The following is a 26088-nucleotide window of genomic DNA, read 5'->3' on the forward strand; positions in this document are numbered from 1 at the left end:
AATAAGGCTTAGGACCTTGATTAGGGAGCCAGGATGACGAATTATGGAAATATGTGATTATATGATATTTATGTGTATCATTATGTGACTATGTGAGTTATATCATAATATGACTTGATATGCATGTTTATGTGTATTAAATATGCATGTGGACCCATTTATGGCTTATTGGGTAATTTTTATAATTTGGCCCTTTATGGGTATATTTGGCATATATGTGGTATATGTGTGGTACTTCATTATTATTTGGTTATGCATGGGTTACTCAGCACGAGACGATCCTAGGAGGCAAGCCTGTGGGAAAGTCATAATAGGATCCATACTTGACTCAGAGTGAGTAAAGGGGTATTTAACATATTACTGAGATATTGAATAATTAGAATAAATATTTGATGATAAATTGGGAGTTAGTGAGATCAGGGGAAAATTCTTGGAATTTTGACTATTTTACCTCAGGGGGCGTTTTCGAGACCCCGAGCATTAGGATTTGCTTGAGGTTACTTAAGCTTGAAGTAACCTATCAGAATTATAAAAGAACGTTCAGAATGTTCTCTCTCCTTCCCGTTCCATTTTCGACACCCGTTCGCATTTTTGAAGGAAACTCGAGTTTTAGGACTCGGATTCAAGCAAGGATCGAGGCATAGTGATTCTAGGGAAGATTAGAAGCTTATTAGCCGAATGATTTGGTTGGGAAACGACTCAATCAGAGGTAATTCAAGTTTTAAGTTCTAAGTTTTTAAAGTTTTGACGCTTTGATTGGATTTTACGTTTTGATGAGTTTTTGGATGGTTTGAGACTTGGGTTTTATTGGTTTTGGATAATTGGGATGTTTGGGAACTTTGATTTTGGGATTTGGATAGGTTTTGGGGGGATTTTAAGTGGGAAAAACTGCAGAAAATGGCTGGTTTCGTGGTTAAGTCGCGACCGGGATGAACCAGGAGCCAAAGAGGCTTTGCCTGGGGGGCGCGCTACGACCTAAGAGAGGCCAAGTCGCGGCCCGTACCCTGAAGCCCAGGAAAATGCTCTCTGACATGGGGGCAAGTCGTGACCCTCAGGGCCAAGTCACGACTAGCTTATGCATTTTTGCCCATATTTGGTTTTTAGCCGCGGGAACTTAATTCTAAGGGTCTGGGATTGATCCTACTACCCAGTTTAGTAGGATTCGACGTCCCGGAGGCTAGGCTTTTGGTCTGGAAGTATTTATTTACTCATTTTGATGAGGTTTTATATTATGGTTGTGACTAGGTTATCGCTAGGGGCTTGGAAACAAGATCGTGCTTAAGGGTCGTTTATTGGTAACTTGTGCTTGGATCAAAGGTAAGAAAACCGCACCCAATATGTGATGCATGTGATACATGTGATTAGGGCATGACATAAATATTGAATATGGAATTGATCAGAGCTTGAGTCTTTGTAAATGTGCATGATCATAATTATGCTAGTGATTATTGAGTAAGAATGATGAATGCCCTATATTTGGATATTTGACATAGGATATATGCCTGGTTGCATTGCTTACTTGTGAGTGGCACTGACTCATTAGTCAGAAACGACAATGGTGTTAGTACTGGTCGTATGGTATTGGCTTATGAGTCAAGAGTGATATTAGTGTGTTTAACACAAACTGAAATGATTAGATCTAATCAACATGAGAATCAAATGCTTGATCGACCCCAAGATCAAAGAAAAATAAAAGTGTTGGTCTTGTCTAAAGGCTAGTTACTTAGAGCTAGGGCCAAAAGCCTCAGGAGACTGAAACGTCACATGGCTTAGGGTGCAGAGCCTCAGAGTGTGACTCATTAGTCACCTATCTAGAGTGTGACTCATTAGTCACCTATTCAAATATAGGGTGCAGAGCCCCAAAGTGTGACTCATTAGTCACCTATCCAGAGAGTGACTCATTAGTCACCTACCCAAAGATTGACTCATTAGTCATCTATTCAAGGAGCAGATCCCCAGAGATTGACTCAACAGTCATCTATTCAAGAAGCAGGTCCCCAGAGATAGACTCATAAGTCATCTATCCGGTCGTAGTACCCCATAATCATTTATTTGGACGTGACTGCATACATGAATATGGTTATTACTGCTATGCATGCTTATTATGATTTAGTAACATGTTATTACCTGTTTATGAGCATGTTTAAGTTTTCTTGCTGAGTTTCGGCTCACGGGTGCTATGTGGTGCAGGTAAAGTAAAAAGAAAGTTAGACCATCCTTGAGTTGGAGAGCTTAGGTGACGATGTGTACATATGCTGTAACGCTCTACCTCCTTAGAGCCGTTACCAAGTGAGTTTTAAGACAAAACAAGGTGCAATGAACTCGCTAACCGAGGTTTTTAAAACAAAAGTGTGACTAAGCAAAAGTTAAGGCTGCAATATTTAAAAATGTGTGGTTTCATTTAAAACTTCTAGTATTTAACATTTGGGATCCCAAAATAAGGTTTGAAAACTATTTACAACTTAAAATAAGTTTATAGTTGATTCGTTATTAAAATCACAAGTTATTACAGCCATTTCTCGAAAATACCCCCAACCAAAGCAGTCGGGCAGGCCAAACATGTACGCGTCGCTTCATGCTCTCCATACTCATGGCTGGTCGACTCAATCTTTGCCCTTATGATAACTCTATAAAATAGAGTTATTTTACCACTTTTTATGTGCTAATTGTTGCTTAATTCTTGAGTTTTTAATTGATTTATTAAGTTTTTAAGTAATTTTGAATTTATGGGGTTTATTTTGATTTTATATATTTTTATGTGTTTTTATAGTTATTTTGTTGTAAAATGTTATAGTTTAATTATTTAAAATTAATATTGTTAAGTTATGAGTAAAAAGATGCAATTTTGAGCTTAAATGTTTAAGTAAATTAAATTTTAATTAATATTTTCATGGAACTTTTGTTGTGTATTTTATTATTGAAAATATTTAGTTTTAATTTAATTTATGTTGATTTTTGTAGAGGATTTATTGCAATTTTTGCTCTTTAAAAAGCAAGAAAAATAAGAGAAAAGTAGTATTTTTGGGAGAAAGCTAAGGAAATTGGCATTTATGAAATTAAAAGCTCATTTGGGCCCAAGCCCAACAGCTTCTCCACCAACACCACGTTCAGCCTTCCTCCTTGATGCAGCATCACACCTCCAGCATCAATTCAGCCAACACTCCCTTCTTCAGCAATTGACTCACCTGCCATCAACATGACTTCCACGTGCTAGCACTTAGCCACCACTCCAGCAGCATATCCCAGTTGTTTCCCCTGCCGTACACCATGTTCAGCCAGCCTCTTCAGCTCTACCAGGCCCGCCAGGCCCACTGCAGCTTTCCAGCTCTGAAGTCCATCTGGGCCCAATTCCACCTGGGCTGAACCAACTGCCCTTGCTGCCAGCCATCACTCACGCCTGAAGCTCCAGCCGCCTGGCTCTTCTTCAGCAAGCAATCCATGCCAAACAACCACTCATGTGCCTGGCACCCAGCAGTCAAATACTGCCTTTGTCCATTTTTTGAGCCCAACAAACCACATTGTCCATTTTGTTCAAAAATACCATTTTTTACCCCATTTTCTACACCTTTTACCCCAAAACATCATAATTACACCCTATAATTTACCCCTATTTTCAATATTATTATTAAGTTAATTAATTTAAATTGATTATTTTAATTTACTCATTTTGGCTATAAATAGGGAGTTTTGAAGACCATTTAGGGTGTCCATTTTTGAGGGAGAGGTTACTATACCATAATTTCTACACATTTCAAAACCTCTCCATTCTCTTCATCTTCTTCTTCTTTTTATTTTTTTTCTATGTATTTTTAGAGGAAAAATTTGGGGGTTCATCCTCCAAATTTTCCTATTTATGTTTGTAATTTTTAGTTTGTATTTGTTATTCTAGTTATGTGTTTCTAATCTTTTTAAGATTATTAAGGTGATGATGAAACATTATGTAACTAGATAGTATCTATTTTGTATGTTGATTTTCCATTTTGTGCAACAAAGTTTATGGAATTTTCTTCTTCAAATATCTTCTTTCATCGTAAATATCTTGTATTTTAGATTGTTAGAACATATTTACACTTTGTTCTTCATTAGTGCAAAAACATAATATTCTTTGTGTAAGATGTGTCATTAAATTGTACACATCCATGCTTAGAACAAAAATATTATGTTTTGCCTTATAAATAATATTCATTGATTTATTTGTTATTTCATTAGATTGATTTACACTAAATGCTTTGAAATTATAATTTTGAAAAGTGAAGAAAAATCCTATCTTTTTATAAGAAATTTGTGCTTAAAATTATAAATCTTTTTGGAAAATGATAGTTTAAATTATTTTAACTATCACTAAAACTTGGGAATCAATATACTAATAAATATTATTAAACTTACATTTTGTGGATTCTAGTATCTTAATAATCTTTTCTTTTAACACTTATTTTCAACTCATTATTGCTTTATTTTTATTCTCTTAAATAGCTTTATTTTTCAATCTTTTATTTTATGTTCATAATATTAAAACTCATCAATCTTTGGAACTAGGTTAGAATTTATTACTTTTGATTTAAAATAGTTTTCTCTTTTCAATTTTAGACAACTCCTTTGGGTTCGACATCCTTGCTTACACGATCACTATTCTATATGAGCGATTCGTGCGCTTGCGATTTATAAATTTTTAAACATACCCGTTTTGGGTCCATCACCTTACCTGCAACACAGAGCACCCGTGAGCCGAAGCCCAGCAAGAAAACTCATGCAGTTCATAACATATGCAAATTATACAGTTAATCATATCAGATAGTCCTCAGATAAACAGGTCAACCATTAGACTTAAGCGACCCGGCCATGCCGCCCCAGAAGCCTTACCAAAGCCTAGGGTCTCGGTCCTCACCATAAGGATATCACATGTATCCATGGGGGTCCCACCCTGACTACAAGCACTTCACGTGCTAAGTGGTACTTCCGGCCCCACTGCCGTTCTCGGCCTTTCGCCGTCCTTGGCTCCATTGCCGTTCTCGGCTCCTCGCCGTTTCACATACAATAATCACAAATAGTCTAACTCAAATAACATTTGAACATATATCAATTAAATCAAGTCTGCACCCTAACATGTAATGCAATATAGGGCCATGCCCTGCAATCACACTATGGGCCCATGCCCTGTCCTATGGGTGCTATAGTTTTCTTACCTTTCAATTCGATAGCTTCGATCACTTGACTCCTTGAGCACGATCCCACTCGAGCCTTAGCGCACACCTAAGCACAAACATAGGTCAACATCAACACCAAACCTCGAGTCCAAAACCTCGCCTCGGGACCAATCCCGAGCCCCCCGGGAAGTCCTAGATCCACAAAACAAGGTGGTGGAATCGAACCCCGAACCCTAGGTCAAAATCCCTCACAAATAGCCCAAAAACCCCTTTCTGGGCACAGAGTAGCACTACAGCGCTCAAAAGAGGGCGCTATAGCGCTACAAGCAGAATCAGCATCCCCAGAAACAGGGCCTAGCGCTACAGCACCCAAAGACTAGCGCTGTAGCGCTAATTGCAGGCATGCAAATTCTCATTTTCTTCTCTGCGATTCCTTTGAGCCAATTTCAACCCAAACTTCTCCAAATCTTCACCAAACTCAAAATCAAGCTTATAAACACTCTCCACTCATCCCAAGCATCCCAAATCCTCAAAACCCAAGTACATTCATCCCAAATCTCAAAATCTACCATGATTAACCCTAAACCCAGAAATTTAGTCAAACATCAAAGTTAAGGGCTTAGAATTCATACCGTTGATGCAATTTCGACCTTGAGTTAAACCCTAGACCTCCTTAGCTTGCTCTTCTCAAAGCTTGGCCTGAACCCCCCTAAAGTTCCCATCAATTCAGCTTAGATACACAGCTCAAACCAGTCAAAACCCAAAAACTGAAAACTCTAAAAACTTACCTCAAACATTGATGTGTTCTTGCTAATCCCTTGCCAATAATCAAGCCTAGCTTAGGATCCTTGATGCTCATTCTATCCTAGTTCTCCACTGAGCTTTTCTCCAAGAAAATTGAAGAGGAAATGCTGCTAGAATCCTCAAACCGCCCCTTTGGAAAACCCTCTGTTTTTCTCTCTTTTCTTTTTCTTCCTTTTTCTTTCTTTTCCTTCAGATTTCTCACACTCTCTAACAATCCCACTCACTATATAAAGCCTCATTTAATCTATCTCTAAGAAGTCTAATGACTAAAATTCCCTCCCTATAAATTCTAAACCCTTTTTGTCCACATAGGGCCATTTTAGTCATTTTACCCAATTCCCGCTAATTCCTCAAGTGTTTCTAATATTTTCCCGCTTGCTTCCCAATACCTGATAAATCACCAAATATGTTTTCCTCATTATCAAAATTAACCTCAATATATTCTCTAAATTTCCTGCTTATACCCCCAGGCTTAACCCAAGCCGGGTATAAAATTCCTCCTTGACCTTCCGCTAATCTGCTCTCTGGGATCGTCTCGAGTCACAAGTCACAGATACATCCACATACCAATGTGGTCTCAACAATCATCACATATCAATACAGTTATGCCCAAAATGGCCAAAATTACAATTATGCCCTTCTAACACAATCAGGGCCTACATGCATACTAATACACATAATCATGCATCTCAAATAGTCAAATAGTCATATAACATGCTCTAAATCATAATCATGCATTTTACTCATTAAAATCAAACATAAATTCCATTATGCCCTCCAGGCACACTAATCAAGGCCCTTAAGCCTTATTAGCGATTTTGGGTCGTTACAACTATCCCCTCCTCATAAAAATTTCATCCTCGAAATTTACCCAAACACATCAGTCAGTAAACCCGCAACTCTGACCATGATTTCCAAGGTCCACCGCCTTTACTTTACTTCTCAACAACACTCTTACAAGAGTATCAATCTTGCTCCACAAGATCTTGTCTAATAGCCATTCTTTTGTTGGCCCCTCGTTTACACCGCAACCCTGCTGAAACTTCAGAGTCTGCTTAGGTTACAATGATTACCTCGCTGTCTTATTCCCAATTCCAGAGATATTCATAAGCCATCACCCCTACCAGGTGGGATCAACTTGTAGGCCCCACTGGCCTAACCCTTGGTACAACTTCAGAATCTATATCGAATCAAGAGTCAGAACTCTCCCTTCTTTCCCTGAATACCATACAAATCCTCGTCAGTTATTACGTAGAGAGATACAACTCTTTCATCCCGAAGCTTTATTTTCTAAAAAATTTAACAATTTACCAGTTTCTTTATTCTCCCAGATAGGCAGACACTCTTGCCTTAAGAATTTCAACAACCTCTTTGGCTTTCTCTCTGAACTAATGCCAAACCGTAGTATTCAATATCCTTCACCTCTTACCATGTCCTATGTCGTGTTACATTAACAAGACGCCAGCATTTGCCACCACGACTAACTTATCAGGGATTACACTTCCCTTAATATCTCAAGTGTTCGCATACTTAGCGCTTAATTCTTTAAGATATCTGATAAGCTTTCAGACTGCTATTTCACTTGCAATCAACTGATAATTCCAGATTCCCACTCTGTTCTTTTCGTTCTCTAGATCCATTCCATAATTTAAAATACTATAGGGTCTCAATTCAGTATCATCGACGTTCTACCCTGAAACTAGTTCACTTGACCCAACTACATTAACTCGATCAACAGAGTTAAAACTTTTCATGTCTGGATACCTTACTTAAGGTCTATTGTGGTCTATTCCCACGATACACCACCACATCACCTAACCCCTCAGGGTCCAAAGGAAAACACTAGATGGTTGTATGTCATCAAGCTATATATGAGTAAAGCATATGACAAGGTGGAATGGGGTTATACGCGTGCAATAATGAACATGAAGGTTTTTCAGCCTTGATTAAGCAATATGTTTAAAGAGGGTGGATCCATGGTTGTAAAGTGGCTAGATGAGCCCCGATGATTTCTCATATGTTGTTTGCGAATGACAATTATATCTATTGTAAAGCGACAGAAAGTGAGGATTCAAGGATACAAGTTTTACTTCAGACCTTTGAAAAATCTTTAGGCCAGCAACTGAATCTTAAGAAATCTTCTTTTTTTTCTTCAATAGTAACACAACAAATGAAAATAGAAGGCTAGTCTGTCAGAAGCTGGGGATGCAGGAGGCTAACGCTAGTAGTAAGTACCTGGGGTTGCTGAATACTATGGGGAGGAATAAGAATGTTATTTTGGGTTTCCAAAAGGAGAGGGTAAGACAAAGGATTCAAAATTGTAATGGTAAGCTTCTCTCAAGGGCGGGCAAATAGATTTTGTTGAAAACGGTAGTCCAGTATCTTCCCACTTATTCTATGAGTGTGTTTCTCTTACCTTTGGAAATGTGTAAAGATATTGAACGCTATATGAGCAGATTTTGGTGGCAATCAAATACAAACCAAAGGAAAGGAATTCATTGGATGAGTTGGAAAAAGATGAGCTCGAGTAAAAGCTTTGGGGGAATGGGGTTTCAAAATTTAAGGGACTTTAATTTGGCTTTCTTTAGTAAGCAAGGGTAGAGGTTGGTGAATAGAGATGATTCTTTGGTTGGAAGAGTATTTAAGGCACGTTATTATCCATGTGGCTCTTTTTTGAATGCAAGTTTGGGGATTAATCCAAGCTTTATCTAGTGAAGCATTTGGGAAACTCAGGAGCTCATGAAAAAGGGGGTGAGATGGAGTATTGATTTGGGGAATAATGTTAATATATTGGGGGAACCTTGGATGCCTGAGACTCTCAATCCTACTGTTGCTTCCACTCACCCTATGTTGCGGCAAGAAAGTGTGAGTGCTCTTATATAGGTTGATGATAGAATTTGAGGTGTGGATTGTAACACCCCAACTCCAGGGACCGTTACGGTGTGCCTTGTAAAAAGTGCTAAACTCGCTAATCGAGTCATTTGGCCAAAATCGTGAACTAAGTATGATTAGCAGTTTAGGGATTAAAAATTTTGGTTAAGATGTAACGTTTCATTAGAACGTTTAATATATACATTGGGATCCCAAAAATACAATTTCAGAGTCTATTACAGAAAACTATTTACAACAGGCCGTTCTAAGCGGCAAAACAGGGTTCAACCCTAGTTCCACTTTAAACCTCGGCCGTGGAGGACGAGCAGCTGCATATGTACACATCATCACCTAAGCTCTCCAACTCAAGGATGGTCCAGCTTTCTTTTGCCTTTACCTGCACCACATAGCACCCGTGAGTTGAAGCCCAGCAAGAAAACATAACACTATACATAAACATTATCAAATGATTATCATTATAATCACACTGAGCATAAAGCTTTCGAACCAATGAGTGAACACCACACGAGGTCCTGATAAACCATACTGAGTGACTGACAAGCATGTCACTGTTTCAAGTGGGAGAGTGGCTGCTAGGTAAGCCACTAGCCTCCAAGCGCTTATTTCATTCATCAACCCTCGGGGTCGGTCTGGCATTAATGCTCTTTGAGTCATTCAATGCTGATAGTCGATTAGATCTAATCTCTGTTGGCTTGCGTGATACACGCTAAGGCTGTTCTGACTAATAAGTCAGTGCAACGTGACCAGTGCCCAGTACCACTGCCAAACCTGACTAATAAATCACAGCTTCACAGTTGACACGAGCACCTTTGCCAAATCTGACTAATTAGTCAGTACCATGCACAAGTAAGCAATGCTATCAATATGTATCATATGCCAGTTATCTAAGAATAGGGCATTCAACATGCTTACTAAACAGTTGCTAGTATAATCATGATCATGCACAAAGACAGAAACTTAAGCCCTGTCCAATCACATATTCATCGTTCATGGCATGCCCTAATCACATGTTTCTCGTGCATCACATGCATCACATTTAATCACCCAGCATGCCTCAATGACAATCATATGCAAATGGGCAAGATTGCCAAGCATTCATTATGCTATCAATGTTTACATTTAAACATCCAACATGCATCAAACATAACCATGCATGTCACACATGGGGTGCAGTTTTCTTACCTCAAAGTCGAGCTAGAATTATTAAAAGAACGACCCTTGAGAACGATCAACTTTTAGTCCTTTAGCAGTTACCTAATCATAACCAAATATGGAATCCCATCAATAAAATAAATCATAAGAAGGTTTATAATCTAAAACCTCATTCCCGGGGTTCATCCCACACTCTCGGGACTCTCAATCTACCTAAACGGGGTAAAGGAACCAACCCCCGAGCCTTAAAAGTCCTCCCGAGCCCTAAAATATGCTTGCTGGAAAATACACTAGCGCTGGGGCGTTACCTAATGGCGCTGGGGCGCTGCCCCAAAGTCAGAGAGCCCCAGAATCAGCCCTGCCTAGCGCTGGGGCGCCAGGAATGGCGCTGGGGCGCCATCAGCAGACCAGAAACTTTTCTGGTCTTCTCCCCTGCGATTTCCCTTGAAAAACAAACCTCCAAATCAATCCCAAACATCATCAAAACATCAAACTCAACCCCCAAACCTCATCTACATCACACCCTCATCAAAACCCAAGCAACCAAACTCAAGAACTTCCATTAATTCTCAGCTAACACATCAAAATCATCAACTGAAAACTTAATAGAAAAACAAGGTATAACTTAAGTTCTTGGATGAAACCTTACCTCAAGTTGGATTTAGACCCCCTTCAATGATTGAACCAAAGTCCTAAGCCCCCACCTTTGATCTCCTAGCATGTTACCTCAAGTTGGCTCTCAAAAACTGAAAGGAAGATGGAGAGAAGAACATGTACGGGAGGGAGAGAAAGAGATGAGGATGATGCTCTGTTTTACACTTTCCACAGCCTTCTAAACTAAATGAGCTGATATAAATCCTTAAGGTCAAAAGACCATAATGCCCCTAGGCCAAATAAATCCCTCTAAAGGCTTCCGAGGGTAAAACCGTTATTTCCTGCCTATCTCGTTAATTATAATTAATGCTCTCCAATTCCCGCTATTATCAATATTCTCACATACCAATAAATCATATCCCATTACCCTTTAATTCCCGGTAATGTTCTAGTCATCAAAATGACCCCGAGACTCACCCCGAGCCCCGAACTTAAACTCGTTATGACTAGACCGAACACTTACATCTCATGCCGAATAGCTCGCACCAATCCACCTTATAATGTGGCTATATTAATTAATCACAACCATGCACCCAAAATACACAATTACGCCCACAGCGGCCAAATTACCAAAATACCCTTATAATAATAAATACTCCCATATGCATGCATTCACCATCATATAATAATATAATTTACGCAATCATGCATATAATCATTAAATACCATAATAAATCAATTATGGCCCTCCTGGCCTCCTAATCAAGGTCCTAAACCTTATTAGGAAATTTGGGGCATTACATGGATCTTATAATGGATTTGTTTGAGGATAAGGACAATAAAATTATCCTTAACATTCCTCTTTGCTCAACTATATCGCATGATAGATTGTATAGGTGGATGGATGGTACAGGACACTACACGGTTAAGAGTGCATATCATCTCTTGCAAAATATGAAAGAGGACCATTCATTATATTCTCATTCGACTTTTGGAGGAAACTGTGGAATCTTAAAACTCCTCCAAAAGTGAAGAATTTTCTTTGGCGTGCTCTCACAAGTTGCCTTCCCATAAGAGTTCAGCTTCGCTCGAAACATGTTCATGTAGAATTGGATTGTCCTAGCTGTAGATATTCTGCTGAAATAGTTTTCCATTGTCTGGTAGAGCGTCCGTTTGCATCCCAATGTTTTAGTTTGGTTGGCTTTACTGCTATTGCTATTGGGACAACAAGCTTTGTGATAACTCTATGGTATAGAGTTATTTTTATTAACTTTGAACTTGATTTTTAGTGAAAAGAGTAATGAATGTGATGTTGTTTGTAAGTTTGATTAGTTTTTATCTTTCTTTTCTAGTTAGTGTACTAATTTAGGAGTATTTTAAGTTGTTAGTATTAAATGTAATTAATTAATTAATTCTGTTTGTTTTGTTGTTTAGGAAAGGAATTTTTGAATCGCTAAGGGAAAGAAAGGAATCCGAGGCTAAAGAGAACACTAAGCTGGAAATGTTGCTGAATTGCTGGAGAAATGCTATAGCATTTCTGGGTACTGGGAAATGACGTGGACAAAATACCAGCATGCTTTTCATCATCTAACTCAGCGCTTATATGGCAGTCACTTAAAAGTTAGGTCAGCTGGCTGATGTGGATTGGACTAGTGGACCAAAGAGAAGAAAGTGGGCTTTTTAATTAGGGTAAAATGAAAATTGTACCCTGGAGAGGAGGAAACCAAGTACCAGCCACCATCACATTGATTAGAAAAAAAAAGGAGCTGCCATTAACGTGGGAGAAAAGTTGCAGAAAAAAAAGAGCATGAAGAAGAAGAAGAAAAAGAAGGAAACACAAGGAATTGAATGAGGAAGATAAGGACAAGAAGATCCAACCTACAACACCATCAATTTAGGCTTTGTTCTCATTTCTTCCTTTCTTCTCTATTTTGTATTTTCTTATTTTGCATAGCTATTCTAGCACTCATGGATATTAATTTTCGGTTTTGGTTTATGTTTGCTACTTTAGTTATGAGCTAAACTTTTGAGACTTGAATGGTTAAAAACCCATTTTGTCATGTATTTTAAATTTGAATGCATTACTTAAGCTAAATTGTCATTGTTCATTCAAGTGAGCTTCATGTTTATTTACTGTTGTTGTTTGGAAATTAATGGCAGGTTATTAAGCTAGATTTAATACTGGAAATGTTAAATCTAGTAGTTGGTACTTGAATGATGCAAGAGAACACCCATTTTCTAGGTTGTTCTTAGTAAGTAGAATAGGAATATTTTACTACCTTGCATAACTTTGAGAATTGATGCTTAAATTATGTTCTTGAATCTGATTTAATATAGGAATATATTGGGTTAGATGATAGAACTTATTTCATGAGTTTTGGAAAAAATCTCATGGGCTTGTAAGGAATTCTAGTTAACTCTGTGCGTTTTGTTGAAGTAATGCTGTAACAACTGGGCAGATAAAACATAGGGGGATTTAGCTATTCAAGTCTATCATTCCATAGATACTTTTTCTTGCAGTTAATTTTCCAGCGTTTGTAGCAATATTTTAATCTTGATTCTAGTTTAATCATTTTATTTTAGTTCACAACATCCAATCAATTTATTTTCTTAAAATCCAAATTGTTAAATAATTGATTTTGCATTAAATTTCACTTGCAATCCCTGTGGAGACGATCTTACTTATCACTTTATTACTTGTTTGACGATTGCGTATATTAATTTTCACAACACTTTGCCACTTGGTTTAGTGAGATCTTGAGTAGCTAATCTAAAGAAGAATATGCCAGAATTGGGATGGTTTGATGGGCACTTTGGAGCAGCATAAATGAGCTCATTTGGAAACAAAAGCAATCTACTTCTGCTGAGATAGTTGTATTAGCTAAACAATGCCTTTATCAATGGATTAATGCTCAAGAATTTGATACACAATCATCACTTGGAAGTGTTGTTGCTTGTGATGGCAGTGAGCGTTGGACCAAGCCACAGGACAATACGGTTACTGTAAATGTTGATGCTTCTATATGCAATAGGAGTGGTTCGTTTGGGCTGGGTTGGGTTGCTCGTGACCACACATGGGTTCTGTTGGAGGATCATGGATGACAAAGGATTGGAGAAATGATTCATGAAGTAACTAAGGCTATTGGGGTCAAAGAGGCACTAATTTGGATAAAAACAACGAGATGGCTGCAGGTAACTTTAGAATACGACTGTCAAAGAGTTGTTCAAGCTATAAGAATTTCTTTGTGTATGATATCCCCTTTTGGCTTGGTAATTAATGATTGTAAAGATTTAATCCACTCTTTGAACAACGTGTCTATTGTTTTTGTTAAACGAACTGCGAACAAGATTGCTCATTAGACAATCTTGTTCTTCCCTAGATTGCATTTTCAGAGGTAATGGCTGCCTTTCTCTTTTGTTATCCTTGTGTTTAGAGGACATTTCTCATTAATGAAAGTATCTCTTTTATTAAAAAAAAAAATAGTATTTTCATATGTAATATTGATTATGAAATAATATTAGTATATTATTATGTGATTTTGTCTGATCTTTTTTTTTTTTTTTTTTGAGGAAAAGAAAAGCTTTATATTCAACAATCACAAAACAAATACAATGCCAGCACTATCTAACAGCTACAACAAATTGCCAAAAGGAAAAATTACAGGGAATTTATACGGCTAATTACATCTCTTTCTCTTTTCTTAGCCTTGGTACAATTAATTCCCTTAACTCTAGCTTTGATAGCTAATTTTATAGATGAACTAACTATCATCACTGAGTTACAACACAAATAAAAAACACACTTGTTTCTATTACACCAAACTGAGTAAAATACTGCTGAAAGTATATCATTCCACACCAGATACAACAGGTCTGAACAGACTTTGGAGCTCCAAGTCTTCCAGGCTTCAATGGTCAGAGGCCAGCTCCTAAAACCAGACCAGGAGCTAACTTCTTGTTGAATTTTCTAAGTGAAGGTGCAGTAAAAAAAAAGGTGCTGGTGGGACTCAGTAACACTATCACAGACCGGGCATAGATAGGAGGCCAGATCCAAAAATTTCCCCAGTTTATCTCGAGTAAGGAGGTGTTCATTGATTGCTTGCCAGGAAATAAATCTGTGTTTCGGGACAAATAAGCGATGCCATATAGCAGATGCATATTGATCCTCGCTAGCTGTGATAAGAGAAAGATAAAAAGTTTTCACTTTGAATTTCCCTCTTAATCCCGAAGAGCTAACAGCAGCAGAATCTATAACATTCCTCAGCTTCAATAATTTCCGAAAGTACCAGCTAGTGTCACTAATTAAGGGAACATACCAGAAACTTTGGCCTTTAAGGTAGATCGAGTTTATCCATTTAACCCATAAGCAATCCTTTTTGCTCGATATAGCCCAAATATACTTGGCCATCAACGCAATATTCCACTTCCTGCCCTCAAAGAAGCCAGCTCCTCCATACTTTTTGGGAAGACAGACTTGCTCCCAAGAAGTGAGGTGAGGTTTGCTTCGGTTCCCTTTCAATCCCCAAAGAAAATCTCTGCAACTTTTATCTATGACAGCAACAACTTTCTGAGGAAGAATGAAGATGTTCATCCATAAATTCCTAATTCCAAGGAGGACTGAATGAATGAGTTGAGCTCGGCCTGCAAAAGAAAGATTTATGCTAGTCCAGGAATGGAGGTTCCGCTGAATTTTTTCAATGATTTCCCTACAGTCTGCAGCTCTCCACTTCGTTGGTCTAAGGTGAAATCCAAGATACTTAAGCGGAAAAGAGCCTTCTTCCATTTGAGTAATCTCCACTAGCTGAGATTTACAATCATCTTTCAAGCCTCCAAAGTATATATGAGACTTAGAGTTGTTGATTGAGAGGCCAGTTGTGGCACAAAAACTATCGATAGCAGCCTGTATGAGACTCATAGATTTCACATTTCCCTTGCAAAAAATAACTAAATCGTCTGCAAAACAGAGATTGACAAGATTAACATGCTTACATAAGGGATGGAAACCAAAACCTTTTTGTTTTGAAGTCTGAAGTAAAAGCTGAGTCAGATACTCCATAATCAAAACAAACAAAAGAGGAGAAACCGGATCTCCTTGTCTAAGACCATTTTCCCCTCTAAAGGTGCCATGAAGCCGACCATTGAGCATCAATGAATAAGAGGTTCCCTTTAAACAGACCAACACCCAATGTGTGAACCTCGAAGGGAAACAAAGACCCTTGAGCAAGTCAGCCACAAACTGCCAATCAACTGTACCGTAAGCTTTACTAAGATCGATCTTCATGATACATCTAGCTGAGATGTTTTTCCTCGTATAACCCTTGAGCAAGTCCTGAAATATAAGTATATTATGAGCCAGGAGACGATTTTTGATGAAAGCCCCTTCATTACTGTGGATCAAGAATGGAAGAACTTCAGACAAGCGAGAACACAACATTTTAGAAATGCATTTATAGAGCGTATTACAGCACGCAATAGGTCTATAATCAGCTGCTGTTTTAGGGGAACCAGTCTTCGGAATGAGAGAGATAACAGTCTCATTAAGATCGCTAGGAAGAACACCATCATAAAAAATTTTAACACTGCCATACTTCTGTCATGTCCTATCTCATTCCAAAGGCCTTTGAAAAAACCAGCACCAAACCCATCCGAACCTGGGCTCTTAATGGAGTGAATGCCAAACAGAGCCTCTCTTACATCATTCTTAGAGAAAGGCCTGATTAAATTGACTTGTTGCGGAACAGAAAGTTTTTCACCAAAACTCAGGCTTTTTAGTATCAATCTTCCTAGTGGCCGAGCTTTTCTTCCCCATGAAGTTCCTGAAATGATTAAAGTTCCTAGTGGTCTGATCTTTTTTTTTTGTATAAATGTTTTGTAACATTATGTTTCTTATATTTTTTAAAAAAATTCTCAACAGATTCTATGATTGCTAAATGAACCATGCATTTTTAATGAAAACTACAAAATATTTTTTTATTCAAATTATACTATTTAATTATTTAGACTTATTTTAAATAAACATAAAACAAAATAATTTTAAAAATAAAATATACATACATTATATCATTTAGTTATAATTTCTTTAAAAAATATTTTGAGATTTTCATCAAAATGTTCTCAATTTTTTTTTCAACTAAATCAAGTCAAGGTTATCTTATAATCACAAAATTCAAAGTATAAAATGATATAAATCATTTGTTGATATGTAGTTAGGTACTAGGTAGAAACAACGTGTAATGTACGTTTGCTTAATTTTAAAATTGTAAATATTTTCAATAATTTTAATAAAAATTGGTTCATTATTTTTTAAATATATATACATATATAATAGAATGAATTATAGTTTTATAGTATATATAAATATTTATATAAATAATCTCTATATATATGTCATTTAAACACAACATTGATATATATATGTATTTACATAACTACATAATATATATATAATATAATAATATTTAAAAAAAAATTAATAATATAATAATAGAAAAGTCATAGTGTAGACAGTAATATATGTGCATCAACTATTTTTAATTTATAATATATCTCGCAATGTCCTTCGGTGAATTTGATGAAGATAAAGAATTACAATCACTTGATAAAAAATACATATCACACAAATTTATAAAGAAAAAGATTTTAACATGATCATACATCATTACTTTCATCGACAAAAACATAATAAATCATTTCAAAACAACTCTTAACTTTAAGGAGAATTTGGTGATAAAGAAAAATATTTATTTTTTTCTTATTATTTTAGATTAATAAAAAATTCTAACATGTAAAATGAGCCATTGTCTATTACATGCCATAATTACTTAAAGAGCAAATACAAGAGATGACCAATATAAGCAAGTCATTAGTTTAAGCAATTAAATTTTTATTGACGTTTAAGCAATCAAGATTGTTTATAACGTGAAAAAATCTTTGTTTGGGAGCTTTGACATATCATATTACGAAGTGTCAAATAACCAAGAATCTAAAAATAGATGATAAGTAAAACACTATTATTGACACTAAGATAATATTTAGATGAAAAACAAGAAAGACCCACAACACAACTTCATGCAAGGTGCAATAACAAAACAACTCAAAATAGACCAAAATTGAGGAAGCAAACATGCTGACCATCAAAATTGCCGAATACTATCGACCCTATTGTACCACTGTAGTGTTCTGAAATCCCTAATGCAATTTAATGGTTGGATTAGTAGGCCGGGAGAGCCATAATTGTTTAATTATGCCATTTAATGATTATGTGCATGTTTATGTGAATTATATTATAATATGATGTTAAATGCATGCATGTGGGTCCATATTTGATTATTATGACATATTTGTGTATTTTGGTGCATATTGTGATTTATGGATGAGATCTCATTATTATGGGGATATATTCAAGCTATTCGACATGAGACAGTCTTATATTGTAAATTAGCGGTTTTGTCATAACGGGGTCATTTATTGGGATATTGGATAATGATAATGTTTATTTGATGATGAATTGGGAGTTATTGAAATCTGGAGGGAATTCTGAGATTTTTTACTATTTTGTCCTCGGGGATGTTTTTGGGACCCCGAGCATTAGATTTTATTTGAGGTTACTTAAGCCTGAAGTAGTTCATTAGAAAGAACCCGTACGTTTAAAACACCTTTCTCTCTCTCCCGTTAACCTTTGTGACGTTCGTGGCAATTTCGAAGAAATCCTGAGTTCTAGGAGTCGGAATAAAGCGATGATTGAGGCATAGCGATCCTATGAAAGATTAGAAGCTTCTTGACCGAAGGATTTAATGATAAACAACCCAATCAAATATAATATAAGCTTTAAGTTTTGAGTTTTTAAAGTTTCTAAGCTTTGAATTGGATTTTGTGAATCGATGAGTTTTTGATTCATTTGAGCCTAGGGATTTGATGATTTTGGAGCATTGAAAAGTTTGAGAACTTTTATTTTTGGATTTGGAGATGTTTAGGTATGTTTTTGGAAGGTTTAAAATGGAGAAAAACGAGGTTATGGCAGGTTCTCGGGTGGGGGCCGCGACCCTGTTCTTGGGCGCCGCGATCCAAGCTTGAAGAAAGAGGAGGTGAGGTTTGTGTGTGCTGGGGGCCGCGACACTGAGTAGTGGGCGCCGCGGTGCTTGCTCTTGGTGTGGTTGGGGGCCACGGCTCAAGCTTCTAGGGTCGCGGCTCATGATGGGTTTTAAGGCCAGTTAGGTGTTTTGATCATGGGACTTAGTTTTAGGCCTCAGGATTGTTCCTACTACCCGGATTAGTGAGATTTGATGTCTCGGAGGCTAGGTCTTGGTCGGGAACCTTTGGTATTCAGTTTATTAATGGTAACCCTGTTGGGGTTTTATGCCCTAATTAAAACCAAAATTCTTTGTAATCTCATTTTATTATCTAAAATAATAGAAATCATATTTTTTTTACTTGATGAATCACTTTGCTCACATGTTTTATTTTTATGATTATTTATTTAATATAAACTTCTATTAAATCCCGAGCATATAGCTAATCTTATTTATAGTGACGTAATCACAGTGGAATATAAATATGATTATATGTTAAAAATAAGTTAGTCCTAAGATTAGTTAGTGCACATGATTTACACTGACTTGCCAATCTACGATATGATTTACTTACACATTACAGTGTTATGTTATTTCCAGAAAATTAGCAAAGTAGATAAGATCAGATGTATTTGTTACATCAGACTGGATCGATATTGACAGTTGATAAGATAAGTACACATACCGTTATTATCTATTCTAGTCATATCATATAGTTGACCATATGTCAATTCAATCTCAATTCTGAGTGGTTAGTATTCCAACTGATTGAATTATTTGAGTTCTTTGACTTGTTCATTATCAGCTTACCCTACGGACTAGCCCATACTTACATATTGAGAACTCGGTAGTATAATTGAGTGGGAGTGTTAATCATAGATATGAACTTCTATAGCTTCTGATGAAGAAGTGAAACGATGATTTCCTTTTAGTTTGGTTCAAGGTGTTAAATGATAGAGATCTCATTTCAGTAATTAAATTAGTTTATTGAAATATCATTTACAAGGAACTAAGTGTTTTAAGGATAAAATACAATGAGGGGTAAAACGGTATTTTAGTCCTATCTCATTGTAGACCGTCTATAAAGGATTGAGTGACAATTATGGTTGTAACAATGGATAATTAATAGCGTATCTATATTTGTTATAGAGCATTCTATGAATTCAAGAGTGCAATTCCGAGTCTATAGTGGAGTCACGAGGAATTAATAAGTTAGTAAATTTATTTGTTAGATTTATGATAACTGTAACGCCCTACTCCCTTAGAGCCGTCACTGAGTGTGTTTAAAATTGTGCCTCAACTCGCTAATCGAGGTTTTAAATCAAAACGTATAACTAAGCCATAATTAAAAGAAAACATTAGAGAAAGTAGATTTCATTGCTAATCATAAAAGTTTACACTTGGGATCCCAAAACAAAGTTTAGAAAATATTTACAACATAAAACTGATCAGAGTCGACTAGACGACAAAACCTAAGTTCCCTTACAAACATCTCCCAAAATCCCCTAGCTGTGGCAGCCAGGCTGGCCGGACATGCACACGCCGCCTCATGCCAGCTGTGCTCATGGTTGGTTGATCTTCTCTTTACCCTTACTTGCACCACAGAGCATCTGTGAGCCGAAGCCCAGCAAGCAAACCCAAAAGAGATAACATATGCAAAACACAAGTCAAACATATAAACAGGCCACCAATGGCTAAACACATACGGCCTAGCCGCCCAGGCGTTTACCAAGCCCTAGGATTGCGGACCTCGCTGTGAGGATATCCCAGGTATCCTTTTAGGGACTCGCCCTAGCAACTCGCACCCCTCGTGCTCAACGCTGCTCCCGGCCCTTTGCCGTTCTCGGCCTTGCACTCAACGTGTCTGATGCCGTTCCCGGCCCCACGTCGTTCTCGGTCTACACCGTTCCCGGCTCTTGCCGATCACACATATAATATCAAACACCATATAGCAGCAAGCACAGAATTCTAACATAAACAAATAAAGAGCCATGCTCTACAATACAATGGGCTCAATGCAATGGGCTCAGCCCTGCACACGAGCTCTATGGTAACAGGGGTTTCCTTACCTGAGTTCCAAGCTTCCTGAGCACCGATGCCCCGAGCACAGTCCGCTAACGTGAGCCTTGCCGAAACCCTAGTCACAACACATAACAATATCCGACCATCAAATTCCAACCCAACAAATAACCTCGAACCGTAACCCTAACCTCTAGGATCTTGAATTCTATCACTCCGAGTGATAAAATCCATCCCGAGCCTTCCCCTTAAAGTTCCCAAGTCAAAAATATCATTAAATTCCTCACTGACACTAAGGGCCGCGGCCCCACCCCCTAGAGCCGTGGCTAGCCTCAAAACAGAGGCTAGCTCTCCACTGACCAACACGTGGGCCGCGACGCGCCCAAATTCCTTCAGCCTCCCACGGCTGTGCGCGCATGCGGGCCGCGGCACACCCCTCCTAGGGCCACGGCACTAACAGCAAACCCAGAATTTCCATCAACTTTTCATCCCTTCTTCAAGCCAATCATCACCAAAACCAAACTAAGACATCTAAATATTCAACACAGTTACTCCAGCACAGGAACAACATCAAAACCTCATCAAAGCATGCTCCAAAACTTAGCTAAAACACCCAAAAATTAAGCAAGCTTAACTACATGCAAACCTCTAAACCAGCAGAAAATTAAAGACTAGACCTTAGTGTTTAAAGCTTACCTTGCTGAGCTTAATCCCAGAATTTTGATCCTCAATCCCAAAGCTTCAAGCCCCTAGAGTTTCCCAGCAGAACCCCTTCAATTTTCCAAGCAATTCCTTTAAGTTTCTTCAAGTTTAGCCTTAGAGAGAGTGAAAGAGAGAGACAAAAAGCTATTTCTCAATTCCAAGGAAGATATGAGTCGGTTTCCCTTAGTTTCTGTACAGTTCCATTTCATTTATTTGTTTTATATGACTTAAGTCTAAAGATTACCTCAAGGCTCGGGGTACCAAAACGTCCCCGAGGGCAAAAATGGTAAATTCCTCAAATATTCCCGCCTAGACATTCTATCCTCAAATATATCTCCAAATATTTATTTCTATGTCCCGATAATCCCATAACTCAGCTAATACCAGAATTACCCCTCGACTCGCCCCAAGTCCGAATCTCAACCCCGTTGTGACTCCCTGGCTAACTGCTCCCCAGGACTGTCTCGGATCGTGCTGTACAGACATATCACACATATACAACATATATTTCATTTATCACATTTAACTCAATTAACATGCATCATAATCATATATACACGTAGATTCGCATATAAGCATATCTAAACCACTTATTGCCCTCCAGGCACACTAATCAAGGCCCTGAGCCTGATTAGCAAATTCGGGTCGTTACAATAACTTATTGGAGCTTGATTTCATAGGCCCATGGTTCCCATTGTACCTTGGATAAAATCATCTAGATAATCTCAATTAATTGATATAATTATCAATTAGAATTGTCAAAGTTGACCATATCAATTTTGGATAGTTTCACAGAGTTATGTAATTTTGAGAAGAAAAGAGAAATCATGGCAGATTTATTAATTAAGATAAATTTGTATCTAAATTAATAAATAAGTTTAAATCAAGGTTCAAATTATAAATAATTAATTTGATGAATGATTTAAATAATTATTTAATTAATTAAATCAATAGAAAATAATACAGGCCTTGATTTTAAGTTTAATGGGCTTATAATCAAATGAGAAATTTTACAGACCTAAAGTCCATGATAATTTCGACCTAGGGCTTTAAAATGGCTATTATTTTATTGATTTTTTAATTAAATTAAATTGACTAATTGAGTCTTTAAAATGAGTGCTTAGAGAGAAGTCAAAACATAAGTTTGATAAGTCACAAGTCAGATTTTATGATAGTTTTAGATTCTCTCTAAACACAAGTCATTTTCTAAACCTCTTTGTTATTTTCTCTTCTTCTCTCTATATCTATCTCATGTGTTGAGATTTGCCCACACTAGTCTAGGTGATTCTAAGGATACATTGGAAGATTGTGAAGAAAATAGAAGATCGGTTCAGTTTCTTGATAATACTCTGCGACAGATAGGATACAAGAGTTAGAGAAACTGAAAGAATGACTCTTTCATTCCGCTGCATATACTGTAAGTATTTTGTTCTTTGAATTCAATTTTAGAAACATGTTTTAGGCTATCTCGTATTAATTTGTTTAATATTATATATACATAAAAATAAATAAAGATTCTATATAAGTTTTCCTTACAAACTCATATTTGGTTATGACTAGGTGACTGCTAAAATGACTTAAGGGTTGATCGTTTTTAAGGGTCGTTCTTTTGTTCATTCTCGCTTGAATCAGAGGTAAGAAAATTGCACCTTGTGTATATGACATGCACGATTGTTGTTGAGGCATGCTGGTTATTAAATGTGGACATTGATTGCATATTAAATGCTTAGCAAATCTTGCTTATTTGTGTATGGTACTGACTAGTCAGGGTCGGCATTGGTCGCGTATTATTGACCTGAGAGTTAGAAACGGCATAATCGTCATGAACGCATGGCCGATAAAAGATTAAATCTAATCGATATCAGCGTTAAATGACTCTAGGATCATTAATGTTGGACCAACCTTAAGGTCGATGAAAATTATAAGCACTTGGCTAGTCTAGGACTAGTTACTCAGAGATAGGACCAAAGGCCTAGGTGACTGCCTGTCACGTGGCTAGGGAGTGGAATCCCATGGTTGTGACTCTATGGTCATGCGGTAGGTTATATTGGTGACTAGTTCATCGAGCACCTATCTTGATAAGCTAGTGAAATGATCATTTATTTGTAAAGCCTAGGTGACCCTATCGTCACATGGCTAATGGGAACAGAACCCACTTTTGTGACTTTTCCAATTGTCACTCATCTGTTTTTGACTGAAAGTCCTGAATGATTATTATGATCATTGTTGATATTATATTTAAGCAATATTGTGTTTTCTTGCTGGGCTTTGGCTCATGGGTGCTATGTGGTGCAAGTAAAGGGAGAGAAAAACTCACCCAGCCTTGAGTGGAGAGCTTAGGTGGTGCTGTGTACATATGCGGCCGCTTGACCACCACGGCCAAGGAGTTCTCAGAGGAACTAGGGGGTTTACCCTATTTTTGCTGCTTAGGTCGGCGAGTTGTAAATTTAAACTGTAATGACCATTTTGAGTTGTAAATAACTTGTAAATGTTTTTGCTGGGCCCATGAATAGTTTTATATTTTAAATAAAATATATTCTTTCATTTTGATTGGTTTTCCACCTTAACCTGTTAATAACACCTAGAAGCACGTTTTTAACCAAAGAACTCGAGTAGCAAGTTAAATTCACGGTTCAAAGTTCACCGTAATTGTTTTAGGGTAACCAGGGTGTTACAACCACCATCAACCCTTCTGTCATCCTATGACCCAAATTGCATAACACCAACAAAAAACAATGCAAGAAACATAAATCTAAAGCACTCTACCACTTTGCCAAACTTAAGCAACACAAAGGCGATAAGGTGCAGTGATGGAGCTCGGGGCAATGATGAGAATAGAGTGTAGAGGCATGGAGGAGAAAGAGAAAGCGGACGAGAAGGTTTAGTCTTTTTAAAAGTTTAATAGTGACAACTTGTTGTAAGGTTTACACTATTTGTACACTTAAATATTATAAATAGGATTTATGATTTTTTTTAAAAAATTATAACATTTTGTTTTAAAGAAAACATGTAATCTTTATTAATAAAATCAATATGACAAAACCCATTACAAGCTTATACCGAGTAATATCAATAACAATCAATTGCAATTTTCAAAGGAAAGAAAATTCATACAAAAACTTCAACTAAGTCCAATAAGCACTAGCAATTGAGCATCCAAACGAGTGTGAAGAAACAAATATTTCTTCTCAAATAGCAAAATGACTTATCAAATCCAGTAATGAAATAACACCCAAAATCTATCATAAGATTAAATGTTTCATTATTGGAAAATAAACAACGATCTACTAGATCTATGCATATTGATAAAGAACAACGAACCGTCACGAACCGAAGAACCAATACCCTATTCATTATGATCCAGATATAACTCGACCTCGAACATGAAAGAACCGTCATGGAAGCCACGAATCCCATCAATAAGATTCTTGATGGTAGAATGACAAAATCAAAACACACGAATCAAATAAAAACAGAAAAACAAAACATAATAGATCCAAACATAGAAGTAGGCCTTAACTTTGATCCTCCTTCTCCCACCATTACTAAAGATAACTCCCCTTCCATCAAACCACCAGACCCATAACAGATCTGAACCACTACACCGACCTCAGGCCACCAGAGAAGAGAAGTACTCCATCGGATCTCACCAAAACCTAGAACCCACCAAGATCTATTTGCCCCCCACAACCATCAACCATCCACTTGGCCATAGCAAGTTCGAACCAAAGGCGGAGCTCCAGCCGAGAGGAGGAAATCACACACATTTGGCCTAGCTGCTGAGAGAAAAGCTAGGGCGACTAGTCGGAAAAGAAATGCTTAACTTTTATATAAAAAATATTCTATAACTTGATTGTTGAAAGAGACTAAAGATAATTTTATTATAATAAAACTTGAGAAAATCTAAATATTCTTATTTAAATCATATTAAATAAAAATACACATATTTCATGTTAAAAAAAATTAAGTCATGTTAAAAAAAAAGTTAAAATTACCTAATATATTATGATAATAACCTAACTTTTTTAAGATACATATAATTTTGGGAATCATTACATATGATAAATTTAGTCAAGATTAAAGAACCTAAGATAGTATAAATGTATGATTGATTTTTGTTTTTGTCAAAAAAAAAAAAAAGGTATGATTGATTTTGTTGTGATGTTTAAATAAAAGAAAACGCTCGTTAATAACTAATAAGTGATATTTAAAGTAAAAAAATTTAATAAAATGTGAGAGGCGCTATTTTAGGCCAACAAAACAATAAAATGAATAAAAAAATATGGAAAGACCAAATTACCCTTCTTCTGCCAGAACGGTAATGTAAGAGTTTCGAGGCTGTACATGTCCTTTTCTTTTTTACGCATACTTTTTTTTCGCTGTAAAAAACAGCGGGGCCACTTGGGCTCCTATTTTGGAATTATTGGTGGTTAGTACAGCTGGCTTCACCAAAATTTAAAAAAATAAAAAAAAAAGTAAAAAATAAGATAACAATTTGAATTTCAAAAACTGAGACACAACCACCGTAGATCCAGCTAAATCTGACCGTTGATTCCCTCTCTCTCATCAGTTTTGAAAATCACAACTCATCTTCACTATTTTTTTTCAAATTTTAATGATTTAAAAATGAATCACAGTCTCAAATCCCACTCTCCCTGGAAAAAAATAAATAGAAATAAAAAGAAAATAAATTGAGCCGTTTGAATCACTTT

The 26088-nt window shown here is 36.8% G+C and overlaps 1 protein-coding gene across 1 annotated transcript; it reads right to left on the reverse strand.

Moving 5' to 3' along the window:
* Positions 1–14553: 14553 nt before the first annotated feature.
* Positions 14554–16020, reverse strand: LOC133800332 (uncharacterized). Its single transcript, XM_062238289.1, has one exon. It carries the CDS (start codon positions 16018–16020, stop codon positions 14554–14556), a length of 1467 nt encoding a protein of 488 aa, XP_062094273.1.
* Between the last annotated feature and the right edge of the window lie 10068 nt (positions 16021–26088).

The sequence above is a fragment of the Humulus lupulus genome, chromosome 9, assembly GCF_963169125.1.
Source record: "Humulus lupulus chromosome 9, drHumLupu1.1, whole genome shotgun sequence".
NCBI classification, from domain to species: Eukaryota; Viridiplantae; Streptophyta; class Magnoliopsida; order Rosales; family Cannabaceae; genus Humulus; species Humulus lupulus.